Here is a 16999-nt window from a genome sequence, read left to right as displayed (position 1 = left end):
GATATTGAACCCCAACTATAAGTTCTCAAGTTTACCCCTGATCCATCGGGGGGGGGGGGGGTTGTAACTGCATACTAGTAGTAACGATAAATTAAAATCAAACCACACCTAAAATTATTAATGTTTGATGGTCATGCTTCATAAAAGATAAGATGATACTTACATAAGGTAGTTAACAAATGGAAATGTAGACTTTTTTCAAAGTTCCAACCAAACTAGCGATTTCCAAATTGTGGTTCTCAAGATGGTCTCAGAAAGACCACAGCACATGTACGAATAATTTCTTTATAACTTTTCTGACACTGGAGAAAGCATTATTTTTCGCGATAATTTTACTTATTGTAATAAATATGACTATAGAACATTGATCACATTTGAGGTTTATTCAAATTACAATGAAAGTAAGTTGGGGTCCTCAGCCAGGGTGTCTGAGGTCTGGGGGGTGGACTCGGGCTAATGAGTTGGGGAGCTCCTGTTCCAGACAATCTAATGTAGATAAGTAACATCAAAAACAATTTAAAGAGTTCTAATTAAAGTGAATATTATTCAAATGTCTTAAGTTCTAATCTGTGGTAGAAGAAAACATACTGAAAGTTTTATACAACTTAAGTAATATCTGAATAACATATGAAATATCTTCTATGTCCTGAAAAATTATATGTAATATTTAAACAATCTTTAGGGTATCTGATGTAGCCAAGTAATATCTAGAGCATTTCCATAAGTAACATCAGGAAAATCTCCAGAAGATTACTGTATCTAATAAGTGCTATATAGAACATCTTCTAAAAAAAAACAACCTGATTTTGATAATTAATATCTAAAATATTTAAGATTTTATATAGCTTAGCAACATCTAGCATAGCAAACCAATGTATAAGAATTTCAAAAATGTCTATGATAGCAAATTAATGTGTTAAATATTCCATAAAATATGGTTTGTGCATTCACCGGAATATTTCTGTTAGCACTTTGATGTACAGTATCTGATGTAGCTAGGTAATATTTAGAGCAATTCCAAAAGATCTGTTGTAGATAAGTAATCCCTAAAATATTTCAAAATTCACATAGCTAAATAATATCTAGTATACCTCCAGAAACTTTTACTTAGCTACCATGTCTATACATCTCTAAAGGCTTGTAAATGAACTAATTAATATAAAAAAAAATATTTACAAAAATATGGTTTGTAATTCATGGAGTATCTCCAGACATTTTGGCATCTACAAGAGTTACATAAAAAATATTCAGAGGTTCTAAGGTAAGTTAAAAATGTATATAATATTTGAAATATTTCAAGATGTTCTGCCATTAGCTATGAATTTTGAGGATTATCATTTGGATTATTATTTGAGTATAAAATTTGAAATTATTTGACATTAAGTAATATGTAAAATATTTCCAAAGTTAGAGCATAACCATCTATTATCAGTAATATCCCAATAATTTTGCCCTAAGTTCGGTATTATTAAGCTTTAACGTAAGCATATATACACTTGAGAGTTCTAAAAAATTCACTTGGTTAATTTTTATCAGGTCTACCTCCAGCAGTTCTGATGTAGACTAAGGAAATTAACATAGGTAAAAACCAAATTATTCCCACAGCAATTTCTACACAATATAACTGTTAAACACATTAAGTATTTAGAGAAATTCTGACATAAGTTAAACAGTAAACTAACTATATTCTGCATAAAATATAGCTAAACACAATTGTATAAAGTGAATCTAATGCATTCACATATCAATAGCTATCATTTAATTTTACACATTTCAATTACATGCATTATAACACAATGGATATATAAAATTTGAACATTTTATTTTGCTTATAGTCACAATTAAAGTTTGTAACACTCCATCTTGAATATTTTTTAGTTAACAAAAAAGTAGTTTTCTACCAAAAATGCTGCATGTAGTTTACTATAATATAAAGAGAAGAAAAGGGGTATGGTAAATGTTAAAATAACAGGCATCATATGAAATTAAAAACATTCAAAACGTTACCTTTAAAAAGGCTTGGTTTTAACATTCTCAGTGTTTCATAATATTACATTCCGTTATTACACAGAAGTTCTACTACAACAAATAGTTTCTTACACAAGATTAATATTATAACATGTATTAGTTTACACTTGAAAAAAAAATTATTACTATTTTTTATATTGATTTAATAACTAAAACATTAATAAATAGTCTACAGATATCCATTTCTGAAGATTTTTCTGGTTAAATTACCAACATTTTCCAAAGTAGTTGATATTGCAAAAATTAATTTATTCCATTAGAATTTGCATTAACAATACTCTGTATGTTAGAGTTTACAGAATAAATTTCTGAAAACAAAACAATCAAATAACTTCTATTAAAGCATTTACAACTATAAATTATATTTTCTGGAATACTTCAGTATAGTAAAAAAAAACTACCACTCATTAGAAAAAACTGATACTGTCAGATTTCCAGACTATTTATACGTAAGAAATGAACTTGTTCAGAAGTTATAAAACAAAAATCAATCCAATTTATTTTTACATCTGTCCTCTTGTAATGGTATATTAATTCTTACACATTTTATATAATGCACCTATTTTAAACAAAAAAAAACAGTTTACGATATGTTTACTGTAAAACAAACATACAAAAGACTATATGAATGTAAATTAAAATAAGAATGTATATTCTAAAATCATTGCAATAAAAGTTCAATGTGGAATGTAAAAATCTTCAGTTTTACTCAGAAATTTAAAAAACTAGTAAAAAAAAAAAATATTAATTCTTGATTGGCATAATGCAAATAATAAGTACTTCAAATTAGTTAAAGTAGCTTAAATGCCAAGATTATTAGACTCTTGAGTGAAGTAAATAAAATGAGTACATACTGATTATCTCTTTCACTCCCAAGTGCATCAATTCAATGCAGCTATTTTAAAGTTTGTTTTATTTCATTCAAAAAACAAAAGTACCGGACGGACGAAATAGTTTGAAACTTCAAAAGAAATTTCTACAAATTATATAGAGCTTCTAGAAATAAACTATATATTTTAATGTGATATTTGTATGAACTTGCAGCTTTGAAAATTTGAAAAGATTTCATTGTAACGGTTTTTAGAAAAGAATTAAAAATGTTTTGCCTTTGTTGTTGATTTTAATTACTGATTTTTAAGTCTACCTATTTGCTTTTAAACTTTCCTATAAAGTATTTATTTTATAAAACTGTAAATTTTATGTGTATTTATGATCACTGGCATACAATAAAAATAACCTTTTAACCATACAAAATTATAAGCATGTTTTATATTCATGTATATAATTTTTTTGTACATTTATATTTTGTGATTTTCTTTGTCTATTCAAGCAGTTACTTAGGTTGATAAAACCTAACGTAAAGATGGCCTAAAACAGCGGGGCCTCACTGATGAAACAAAACTTTATACGATTGAGTGTAAAATGACTTAACTAAGCCCACCTCATCTTGTTCCACAAAAAACATTTATTTTCCTATCAGACTGCAATATCATAATTCAACTAAGATATAAATTGATAAAACAAGCTTTTTTTTACAAGCTTTCAAAAAAACAACACTGTAATTGTGGTGGAAACTGTTCACATACATCTTTTGTTCTAGCAACATATCACCAAGCTAAGGTTTTATCACTTTGTTCTAATTTCTACATAAATTTCTGCTGAACTAGAAGCCATACTGGCTTATACTATTGAAATGAAAAAGGTCTTTCATTACATGTTTAGATAACTAGCAAATGGCTTATTAAAGCTAAGATATAGTAATTACATCACACTGTGACAACCGAGGTTGGGAAAAAGTTGTTGGCTAAAAATCAATAAAATTACACTTTTAGTCTTGCTACAAAGTCAAATTAATGCTATTTTCTTAAAAACTATTATGACTTTCTTTCTAGTAGGCTACAAGTGGTGTATTATGCTCAGAAACAAAAATCAAGAAATTCACGAACACCTAATGATTTTGTTCAGATTGCAATGAAATCAACCCAAAATCAAAATTTTTGATTTTAAAAACTTTTGATGTATAAAATCAAATAAACAAAATTTTTTTAATGAATACATTAAAATTCTGAAGTTGTTAAATGTGTGGAAGAACCACTATGAGTTTATTTTCTATAAATTTTTTGAATTTAATGGTGTAATTTTTTACCTCGAGGAAGGAAGCACCCAAACAGTGATTATGGGCAACTTAATCCCAAGGTTATCAAACTCTAGTTGAGATACAACAAATAATATCAATTTAGTGCAAGTATTGAGACAGTTAAGATTTAAAGCTTATTACACTATAATTGAAGCATTTCATATGACTGACTTAACTTAAATAGGCCACAAAAAACACATATTTCAGAGTGAATTTTTCTGCAAAATATATTTTTTGTTTTATCTCAAAACACATGCTTCTATGCATGTACAATTACAGAATGTTAATTTTATTGTACATGTGACTTGAGACTTAAGTCATAACAAAGTGGTATATTTTGTAGAAAAAGAATCAAATTTCACAGAAATATTCAGTAAATTTACACCAGAGGTCACAACACATAAATCTACAAAGATAATACATATTATTTCTTAGCAACTGAAGTACCATATTAATCATGTTCATACAAGTTATTACACTTTTAAAATTATTTTTGTAGATCAAAATTTAAATCTATAGGTTACTGAGCTGTAACAGGGGGAGCAAGTCGTGTAACAAAAGCAATGGCTGAATGACAAAACCTTCGGAGAGTTTCAGGACAACGAGGATGATTAGCTTGCATTTCAATAGATAATCGGAGTTCGTGGAATACGTTTCTAAAAAACAGGAATTAGTTTTATTCTATACCATCAGATTTTTCAAAATGAACAGTAATGCAAATAAATTACACTTTCAGGTATAATATTAAGTTTATGATTTTTTAAATATATCTTAACAATAAGACCTAAAAATCTGAAGGACAGTTTAACCATTCAACATACTGAAATTAATACCAACTATTAATAAATATACTATAAAGGATCTAAGGGGTGAACATTTCTCTCTTATTACAAACCAGTATACTTTATATAATTTATAAGTTTACTTGTAGGAAATAGAAAATAATTTCTTATGACAAAAAACAAGTAAAAATTTACCTTGTATAGGGATTTCGTCGAGATGCATATCGAAGAGTCAAGAAGCGATAATAAACAAAGGGAGTAAGAAGACTTCCACGACCTCTGTACCAAAGAAAAACAATCCTGAACTATAATTTAAAAGGTAATAATCAAGAACTGAAGCTATCAGACAAGAAATTTTGCAGTGCTGCATTATGCAGATGTGAGCTTCACATCAACGTATGAACAGTAGATCTACAAAAGCTATAGCCCTCCCACTTTTCTTTGATGGCAATATGGCAAAACATCAGATAAGTGTACAGCAGAAAAGTCAATGGCATTCAGAAGTGTCATATGGCATGGTCTGGTCTCAGTCAACAAAGTTTGTATTTATATGTACGACAGATACCTGTCCATCATTTGACAATTGCAGGGAAACAGTAACAAATTTACAGGTGTTTGTGAAAAGTGTGGAAGACCATCTGTAGAATATTTTTCTAAAATGCTACTAATTGGTAATAAAACAAAGTATTACTTACGTAAAGATCATAAACAAAGTTAAAGGCATCAAGAATATTTCTGTAAAAGCCACCAAGCGCAAGATGTTGATTTGCTGCTGTCCAACTAAAGACATCAGTGATCTAGCTAACCATCCTGAATTTTGTCCAAGTTTCTATGCACAGAAGAAAAAGTAATTCAAATGCAGAAACACTTATGCAGAATTCTGTATAAACAAAGTTAAATTTGTAATAAGAACATGAACAATGCTAATAATGGAAAAAAGAAGGGCTAATAATATACTTCATGAAAAAATAACTACACCTAAACCGTTACTTAATTTCTCTCAATTACTTTGTTTCATTACTCTAATATTACACTTATGTACTTTACATATTACATTACAGAAAACAAAAAAAAAGGAGAATGACGACATAGTTGAAATAAACATACCTAATTATCAATTCATAAAATACTTACATACAAAATCACAACTTACATCAAGTATGCTGATGCTATAACTTGCTGAATGAAGTAGTGCAAATAGAAAGATAGGTAGCAACACCACTTAATGCTTAGTTAGGGACATTTATTTATAAATTTAAAAGGAACAAATATTTACATAATGCAACTCTTTTCACTTCTACACCAGTTTCAGCTTATATTATAAAAATTAGATATATCAAGTAAGATTTACATCATTTTAAAATATCAAATCACAGTACACTCTCCCAAAGCACACTGCAACCATAATATAGTGATAAGATAAAATTATTATATTTTAAGCTGAATGTTTACTATGTTCATTATTATAACTTAGTAAACCCAGAAGGTTTGTCAGTATTTAATTATATAAAATATTTCTTTTTTTTTTAATTCATATGTTTAGTAGGGGTACACTTGATTAACAGTTAATACACAAGTTATTAAAACACACTATTGATAGTTGTAAGCTTCAATCATATGAAATAGTAAGTTGAAGTAAAAAATTCACTTAACTGTTATTTAATTCAGTCCCTCAACTGAACAAAAAGTGACCTATGTAAGTAATCATTTTATTCAGAATATAAAAAATTGTTTTCTATTTTTTTTTACTGGCTATCATAAGCAATTAGGTACAAAATAATCAGTCACAGCATTACCCAATATCTTTAGCACAGAGCTTTCTTTATGCACAAACTAAATAGGATGTCCCAACCCCCTCTGTCTAGACTGTTAAAATAATATACAAGGTTAATTGAATGTTCATTTATGTGCAAAATAACTTAAAAATGACAAAACTTTAATTTTATAAGACCAAAAACTTGCTTGGTCAACAATAACTTTTATAAATGAAACTAATTTGATTTTAATGAGATCTCACCATCACCTGCCATAAATCCCCATATAGGGTCATGCACTCCATGTTGGAAAAGATTGGTTTATAATGATATTAGTTTGTTTTTCATATACCATAACCTAAAGATCATTTTTACTGCCAAATAAAGGATACAAGTAATGGGGTATGCATACAGGAAAATTAGGGAATAGAACAGATAGTGGCAACTATCTTCTATCAGTAGCAAGGCTAAAAACTCTCTGTTGAACTGAAAATTTGGAAGACGCTGATGAAGACGAAGTGCACTTGTAGCAGCATTACTCATGAGTGCCTTGTAATAACAACTATATGGATTAAACCTGAAAACATAAACACAATGTTCAAAGCTAGAGTATCACATTTATGCAACTGAGCATTTACATGCAGACCTCCATTTTTCTGAAGTTTAATAATGAAAATTAGATTGTAAGTAATAATGTCAGGATCTATTTATCAAATTTCAATCTAAAATGTAGTTAACTGGTTCATACCAGTAACAATACAGATGAAAAGTTTGTTCATAAAAATCATCCTATCTGCTTTAAAGAATAAATTATCATACACCATTACAACTAAACCAGAATTGTAATTTGATTTTATGTCACATTTTTGAATGCTTCAACTATTAGATGTTTTGGTATTTAACAACAGTTTTTATAAACCACTGACACAAAAATCATAACACAGTACAATATCCAACTGGCAACTAAAAAAAAATACCACTGCTATAATTTTTTTTTATGTTAGCATCTGTTTCTTACAGTAGTAGCTGAGAAAAAAAAAGGAATAATGGTCTATCTGTTTTATCTTTTGAAGAATGTTCAACTAATATATTCTATTATAAAAGTTCGAGCTTAATAATTGACACAACTGAAAAAAACAACAAGTTTTATGAATAATTTTACACACTTCCATAGCTACAAATAAACTTGTGCATTCAACATACTTACCCAAATAAAGGTATCAAATAACAGAAAGTTAGAAACATTGTAGTCATTCGAGTCATCCATAATAGAGCACTGACTTTATTAGATGTCATGTGTCCCTGTGAAGTACATGTACATTTTTTTATTATGCCTTAAAGCTAGTTACACACATAACATATAACACACATAACATTCTGCACAATGCAGAAATGGTGCAATAATGCATGGTAAGTAGTTAATTGTATATATATATATTTATATTATGGCAAATACTAAGAAAATAATATGTGCAGAAGATTATGAGTGACCTCTGTATGATTCTCAAGCATACATAAACAACATCTTTTGAAAAGTGGTCATGGAATGTACTTTAGCCACCTCCATCAAAGCCCTATTACACCTCAAAAGCTTCAGCACTATCACATAACATCACGAGTGTTTACAACTAAAATAGCCTCTTATAGTGTAAAGATCATGCATTCCATCATCAAGCCACTGTCTTTTTCAATTGGGACATTCTAGCTCCATAATGACACTACAAACAACAACCAATAAAGGGATTTCCAAAAAGGTATCTCAGAAGACATTCATGGGTGGACAGGTCTGATACAGCCACCACTTAAATAATTGGTCATCACCAGTTCTCAAATTTCATAAGTGGAATAAAAATTTGGGATCTGTGGAAATCAGCCTAGGCAAAAAATGCTGAGATCAAACAAAGGGAGAAGAACAAAAACTGTCAGTACCTAATCAAAGTCCACAGTGGACAATCACATGTAATCATAGCCAAAGATGACTCATAAACCAAAGACAGCAAGAGAGGTTGTTGGGTATTCATCATCTTGTGGAGCACTGATATTCTGCATAAGGATGGTGAAGCATTCAAGTTTCCCACAAGCAGCACAAAGACTGAGCTGAAAGCCATAAAACAAACTCTCCTCTCTATTTCTGAAAGCAACAAACAAGAAAGAAACAGTGCCACCAACGTAACAGTTGTGACTGAATCACAGGTAATATTATGTAAAATTAAGTGACTGACCTTCAACTGGATGTATGTACAAAACAATGTAGAGATAAACCTCAATCAGAAAGTTTACAAGCTCAAAACTAAGCCTCTTTATCAAATCCAGCACAACTCTAATGGTACGATATTGCCCTCTCAACATTAGTAAAAGCGGACAACTATGGAATATTGTATGGTGTAGCTGAGAAAAGCTAGGACAGTATACAACCAGAAGGTCACTGGTCATATCAATAAAGAAACTCTCTTTTTTATCTCTTGATATGAGGGGTCAACACCTGGGACTATAAACTCAAGCAGGTATGAAGTCATTAAACATGTAAAAAACCTACTACAATGCTAAAATATGTTGATCCATAAGCACAAAATAAGGTAAGATATTTTTTTTTTGGTGGAGGAGGGGACTGATCCTAACACTTATTACTTTCAAAAAAACCATTTCCTCTGATATGTTATTACTCATCTCACAATGTGTTTCACACTTTGACTGAAATCCTGGATTTGCTAACTTGCTGAACACACACAGTTAAAATATTCTAACTACATATCATGTACCATATTTTCAGTTCAAAAAACAAATCACACATATAAATGGTTGTGCAAGAACTCTATTACCATATTACCAGTTCATACAATAAATCAAACATCTAAATAGTTTTACTGCATATCTAGAATCACTTTACCAACCTAAATAAAAAAAAAAAATCACTCAATGAACAGGAAAATTAGATGATATATATATTATTGAAAAGAGGAAGTTAAAAACATTTAGAATACAAAACCTGTGTTCAATTGCCAATCAAAATTTAAAAAAATGATAATATTCAAACTCTGTCTGGTAGTTTCACTGTTCTAAAAGACAATGTTACAAAATAAAACCACAAATCTTATAATAAGCTACTTGATGAAGAGCACTTACTCAAAGCATTGTAATATTACAGGTTTTCTTCAAACTGGGAATAATATAACTAAATAGTTGTGATGAATATCTAGTGAAATATTGCATCTATATAATTAGTACTATATTATCTGACATACTTCTGAATGGCTGTAACCATGAATCTTCTTAAAGTATCATAGAACCAGTAGTGCTCTTGATTATTTTCCTCATTTTTCACTTATGTAAAAACAAAAAAGCACATGTACGTTGTATTCTATAATGACAAGCTACATTTTTGCTAACGTTCCTCATTACTAACACTGAAGCACTAAACATGTAAACAGCAACATGATTACACAATGTAACTGGTCCATTTGTGAAGCTTTCAGTTCTATCCAACTAAATTGTATTTGTTAGCAGATACAACAATCCACATGATTTACTTGAGCATGTAATCATGAACATGTGTTTCAACCATGTTTCTCCTTCTTCAAATAGGATTAAAGAATAGGGGAAAGACAATGAGAAACTTAAAATAAGCATGTTAGATTTCTAGGTAAATTATAGTCACTTTTTTTTTAATGGCAATAATGAATAAAAGTCAATACAACAATCTAACACACATTTATGACCATAATACATTACTAATGTTGAAAAAGTTGTATCGTTCTATTGATTCTTGTTTACTTGCAAGAAATCATGTACAAAGCACATCACATGACTATTTATCTGATATGGTAAGCAAATTGGTAATTAACAGTTGTTTTAATTTTCTTAGATTTATGGCTTTTGAATTGCACTTTGAACATGTGAATTTTAGTAGGAGTTATAAAAGGTGGGAAACAACCTTTAAGTGTCAAAATTTTTTTTCTTAGCTAATACAAAATGTTTCAAACTCTCAGACCTTTGGTCCTTTGAACTGTGTTGAGCGCTTTTACAAATTTTCTAGAGAAAAACCTGTTGCTGTGTGTGTGTGTGTGTAGTGCTATATTACCAGGTCAGACAAACCATACTTCTAAATGGCTGCACACAATATCTTATATAATGTTGATCAGTAATAACTAGGTTTATTATATGACTAAATTTATTATTTCAACTTTTAAATACTGTAAAGATGTAACCATTTTTGTGTTAAATATACAACTACCAAAATCTTAAATAAATTGGAAATATGGACAACATAAAAAACAGTGCAGAAGTAGCACAATTATATTGATTTGTAGTCAACAGATGTTCAGTATATAGTATAAATGGCAGTGATTTGATTTACAGATAAAATAATTTTACTTACAATCACAGCTTGAAGGCCTCTTTGTGGAGTAGAGTTTTGATATTCTGAACTGGCACTTGAACTTGACTGGTTGTCACTCATTGTTGTTTCTATCTTTTAATATCTTTAGTCTTTAATCTATAACTAAATTTATTTTGTTTTTAATGACACATACAAATATAACTAGTAAACTAATATTAGTAATCATACCACACTTGTCAGCTAAACTTGTAATGCATAATTACGAGTGCCAAGAATACCTATATAATTGAAAACCAAACATCTTTTAATACTTGTCTCAACAGATTACTTACAAAATAGCATTATGACAAACTTCAACAAAATACCACCCACTTCATTAACTGCGAGGATATTTCAAAATGTTTGCAATTTTTATATATTTCAGTTATCTTGTTCAGGAATCAAATCTGTTTAAACAGTTATATATTTCTGACTTCCTGTTTAAAGACTGTACACATATTATCATGTTTAAAAAAAACATGTCTGTCATGTTTGTTTATTGGAACCATTTGTATTTATTCTTTTTTTTTTTTACTCCACATCATCATATTTTCTCGACTTGAAATATGTGCTTCATCTGATCTTTGACCTCCTTTAAAACTTTGGAGGAAACTTAGTCTGGTCTTTTTGCTTTATTTATCTTTAATCTCTCAATCTTTCTCCTTACTTACCACCAGGGGATTAATATTTACATGATTCAAGTCGATTTCAATAATTCCCATAAAATAATCAGAAATATTGTTAATATATTTTCTTGTAAAAACAGAGAAGACTAACAAATTTTAAGTATTGGTCATTTCATACTCGTCAACAAAAGCACTGCTTAATCAGCATCCTTTCAGGGCCTAACCTCCATTTTAATATCTTGCTTACCTTGAACTTACTTACAAAATCTCAACTGTTAGTTTTACCACCATCAGCCAACTGTTTTTCACATCCTCCTTTGAACTTCATGTTTTTGAACAAATCTTTTCTGTAGTTATGCAAATCTTCCAATCTATAGTGCCTGTCAATTTAAGCTTCTTAAATGTATGGCATTTAAGTAATATTTTCTCATTTATGACCTTAGTACACTATTTAGGTTTGATATTCCTCATTATCCTTTTCCTCTTCCTAGAAATATGCTGAACTTGAATTAAAAGCAATTTTTTTTGAAAATTTCCCAGATCTATCTCACATCACCATTTAACTCATTATCCCAATTCACAAATGATAATTTTGTATCATTGTTTAAAAACTGTCTTTCTAAAAATTATATTTGCAAAGCTGTGTACAGGGAACCTATAAAAAATTTAGAGTGAGAATAATTTACATAATGTAGTAACAATAATAATTCTTTAAATGTTATATTCTAAACCAAGGTAAATATTCTTCCAAAACATTCCAGATATTTTTTGTACCTCAACCAAGACTGCTAAAAATTTTCCCTAATTTTTCACTGTGTCTGCCTGATTCACCAGAATGCATATTGATGTGGCTTCAGTGAAAAAACCCAATAGTCAATATTCAGTTTATTTTCCCTATTTTTTCTGTTCTTCCCTTTTCTTTTCCCTTTCTTCTCCTTTTCTGTCCCAATTTTCCATCACCTAAAATTCTTTCCAAGAAACTTAAAAATCTCAAACTTATTTTCATACCTTGTTGCTTGTTACAGGAGAAAGAATAAGTTTACAGAATTCACATATTAGGAATCCTCTGATAATTCTAACCTTTTCTATGTCAGCCAGAATTTAGTGTAGCAGTTTTTTGATTCTGTAAAATAAAAATGAAAAAAAAAAGCAGAATAAAAATTATTTTGTTAAGATAATGAAAGATATCCTACACAAAGTGGCTGAAGTATTTAGTATACCAGATTATAAAAAAGATGAAATATTAATAGCTCACAGAATACCTGTGCATAAAGTAAAAGATAGCACCTATAATAGTTAAATTCAAAAAATGTTTTGCATGAAGAGAAATGGTTGAAGAATAAGAAGAAAGTGGTTAAACAAAGTCAAATCCAACAGAATATAGATGAAGGCAGAGTTTATATAAATGAAAATCTAACAGCTGCTAACAAAAAACTGTTTTGGATGGCAAGAACATTATTAAAATAAAGACAATATAGATTTATTTGGATAAAAATAGTAATGTGTTTGTAAGGAAATCAGAAACTGAGAATGTAATAAAATTAAAATTGAATTGTAATTTTGAAAATTAATTTCTTGTAATCTATGGATGTTAATCTAAGCAATAGTGAACATATTGATATAAATTGTAAAAAAAGTAGAAACTATAAGTGATGTTATACATAAATTAGAACATATTGAAGGTAATATTTTGAAGTTGTTACATATTAATAATATTCACAATACGTGGGACTATTTTTGTACAGTTGCTGATGAAGTTTTGATACTGTTAGATATACTAATAATCACAGAGGCATTTCTAAAAGAACATGAAATCCAAAATTATAATTTGGAAGGATATAAAAAAAATGTAGAAGTAATAAAGGAGGAGGAGGAATTTTAATTTTTTTTATAAAGAACATTTATCTATCAAAGAATTAGTGAAATTAAGTTTGGAAGATGCAGAAATATTATCATTTACTGTTCAGTTAAATGATTATAAAGTTTTAATACTTCCAATTTACAGACCTCCAAATTACAATTCTAATCTTTATATTTTTAATTTGGATAAATTGGTAAATTAATTAAAAACTGTAAACATATAGTATATCTTGGTGATATAAATATTAATATTAAAGAAAAAATAATGAAAATAGTAATCTGATCAATGACTATCAAAACGTGTTACATTTTAATGGAGTTCAACAAAATATAAATGTCAACACAGGATCAGAATAGAGAAGTGGAAAGTTGGTTAAATCTTGTTTAGATCATGTGTATATAAAACTTACAGGTGTAAATGTAAAAAGTTATGTGGTCAAGAAAAAATATCAGATCATAAGATGTTTTTGTTAATTTAAAAAGCAGTTTAAAGACAATAAAACATACTATGAAAAAGAGCATAGAAAATGTCTTAGTGCTTAATAAAAAAAATAATGTTATAAACGATAAAAACAGCTTTAATTAAGAAGAGTTCTTAAGATTAAAAATCCTGAGATAATGTATAAAAAAACTGGTTTGTGTGTTAAATGAAATTGAATTAAAAATACATTTGAAATTAAAATAAAGAGTAATACACAACATAAGCCTTGGATAGATTCTGATATTTTGCAGTTAATAAGAGAAAAGGAAGAATTATGGCTTAAGTATAAATGTCAGAAGAATGAAACAAATGAAGCAGTTTACAAAGCAAAGAGAAATTCTGTAATGTGTTTTATAAGAAAAGCAGAAAAGAAGTATTATATGACATTCAGGGTAAAATGAAAGAAACTTGGAAATGTGTTAATGAATCAGTAAATAATCATGTTAGTGATGAATCACTTGAAAAAAAAATGAAGAAAAATTTTATCAGTATAAATAAAGTGCTACAGATTTAATAAATAATTTTAATAGAGAGTTTATAAATAAGAAAAATACTCTAAAAAGTAACCATGCTAATGAAAATAATACTAACGTCACAAATAGAAAAAATTATCTTCCGAGTATAATCTCATAGATTAATACAATTTATTTCCTTCCAATAATAGAAGTTATTAATATAGTAAATTTAATGGATATTAACAAAGGACCAGAAACTGATGGTACGCAATTAAGATACATAAAACCATGTATTTATGTATTAGAAAAGGATATAATATGCCTATTAAATTTAATTCATGAAGAAGGGAAAATATCTGATGGTCTTAAAATATAAATAATAAAACCTATTTACAAGTCATGAAAAAAGATTTCAATAATTATAGACCAATTTCCATTTTACCTGTGATTTAAAAAATAATGAAAAGTATGTATACAACAAAATGTTAGATTTTATTGAAAGAAATAACATTACAAACAAGTGTCAATATGGATTTATCAAAAATAAAAATACCATATTACTATTAGAAAACTATTCAAATGATGTAAATTTACAATTAGATAAAAATATAAAGGTACTTGTATTACTTCTTGATTTAAGTAGAGCTTTTGATACATCAAATCATAAAATACTGCTGAATAAACTATATATATGATGGGTTTTAGGGTAAGGTTACATAACTGATTCATGAATTATTTTAGTAATAGGGTTGCAATAATAAGAACTGGAGAAATAATAAGTGGTCTGATGACTATAAAATATGGTGTTCCGCAAGGTTCTATTTTAGGTCCACTACTATTTAACTTGTATGTTAATGATATTGTAAATACAGGTTTAAAAAACAAAATATATTAATATGCTGTAACTGTAACTCAAGTTGATGTGGAAGTTGGCAAAGTATTTTTCCAAGTTCATTTTAATAAATTAAGGTATTGGCTTAATATAAACAAAATATATATACGAATACTGATAAAACAAAAACTATGATAATTCACTCACAATATAAAAATATTATTAACAAAATTTTTTACAGATTCATTATCAAAGATATAGTACTAAATATAAACATTTATTTGTAGATAATAAGCACTAATCGGATTGTAAATGTACATATAAAGAAAATGTTAATACTAAGACATACTTAGAGCTAATTACAGATGATGCTTTCAGTTGGTCTAAATATAAAAATATGATTTGCAATTCATTAATTTATTAAGACCCATTACAACAAAATGATGGTGGATACAGAATATTTTCCCAATGAATGTAAAAAAAATAATTTATGTATCTTTAGCACAATCTGTTATACGTTATGGATTGACAATATATGGTTCAACAAGTAACAATTAAAATATATATATATATATAATTACAAAAAAGAATGTTTAAGATGATAATCTTAAATAAAAATGACAAACTTAATAAAAATGTTACATTAAGAAATGAAATTATAAGTACCATATATAATGAACCAACTCCCCAGGAAGTTATGGAATATAAATACAATTGCAGAGTTAAAAATTTTTTATAAAAGATTGGTTATTAACTGGTGTTCATAGACAAACTGATTAATATTCATTGAATGGTACTTTATGCTTATAGGATTAATATTATCATTAATTTAACTTTTTTAGTATCTATGTAATTGCTTGTTTGTGATAAAAGTACAATAGCATTACAGGATATGTTTTTGTGTTATGTTCAACAAGTCGTGATTTCAGATATACATTAATATAATATGATGATTGAGATAGACTTTTTATATCAATTTTGCCTTTTTGTGTTTTGTTTACTTATATTTATTGATATATATAGAAAATTTTGGTCACAATTATTAAGGAGTTTTACACAAATAAGCTGATTAAGCTTCGTGGAAACTTCTTTATTTTTCATATGTTTATTTTCTATTGATATGTGCATATTGTATGTGACAAAAAGAAAAGTGTTCTATTATATCAATGACAATCCAACATTTATTTACTAAAAATTAATAGAGCTAAAAGGCTCCACAGTTTATTTCTTCATAAAGGTTAAGTCAGTATATAGGCTTGTTTTTTTTGTGTTGTTTGGTATCTCATGCTTTATGGTTTTCTATTCTAAGAATTTGAAAGGAGTACAAAACAAAAATTATGCACTTAAGACTTTTGTATTTTATTTTATACATACACACCCACACATATATATTTCATTTAAATTTAGTTCCAAAGGATAACAAGAGGTTTGGTCCATCTAGGCTATTCAATTGTTTTACTACAACTTTACATCGAACAATACAAAACAATATATCCAACCATGACCTCTAAGACGTAACAACCCTCTGCTTTCTTACATCCAGCCACTTTTCCATCCAATTTGCTAACTTATCCCCCACACCTACAGATATTTGTTATAAGGCTTTTATGTGGCACCTTGTCAAATGCTTTCTGAAATTCCAGATACACCAAATCTACACCCTTACCCT

The 16999-nt window shown here is 28.2% G+C and overlaps 1 protein-coding gene across 5 annotated transcripts in view; it reads right to left on the bottom strand.

The window, feature by feature from the left end:
* Positions 1-368: 368 nt before the first annotated feature.
* LOC106475866 (transmembrane protein 33-like) overlaps positions 369-16999 on the bottom strand; it is a 20111-nt gene continuing 3480 nt past the window's right edge. Inside the window, exons 2-9 of one of the 5 annotated variants that reach the window (XM_022380982.1) lie at positions 12711-12825; positions 11077-11199; positions 7909-8003; positions 7094-7278; positions 6101-6168; positions 5643-5776; positions 5143-5226; positions 1802-4821 (exon numbers count right to left, since the gene is read on the bottom strand). In XM_022380982.1, coding sequence (XP_022236690.1) covers positions 4686-4821; positions 5143-5226; positions 5643-5776; positions 6101-6168; positions 7094-7278; positions 7909-8003; positions 11077-11157 — 783 coding nt within the window. In that variant the 5' untranslated portion in view covers positions 11158-11199; positions 12711-12825 and the 3' untranslated portion in view covers positions 1802-4685. Of the gene's footprint in view, positions 487-1801; positions 4822-5142; positions 5227-5642; positions 5777-6100; positions 6169-7093; positions 7279-7908; positions 8004-11076; positions 11200-12476; positions 12501-12710; positions 12826-16999 lie in introns of those variants that run through there. The other 4 variants (XM_022380985.1, XM_022380987.1, XM_022380989.1 and 1 more) reach the window with 4 other exon arrangements.

The sequence above is a fragment of the Limulus polyphemus genome, unplaced genomic scaffold, assembly GCF_000517525.1.
Source record: "Limulus polyphemus unplaced genomic scaffold, Limulus_polyphemus-2.1.2 Scaffold150, whole genome shotgun sequence".
In the NCBI taxonomy this organism is placed as follows: domain Eukaryota; kingdom Metazoa; phylum Arthropoda; class Merostomata; order Xiphosura; family Limulidae; genus Limulus; species Limulus polyphemus.
Note: the sequence above shows the minus strand (reverse complement) of the source record. Positions and strands in the feature narration are given on the sequence as shown.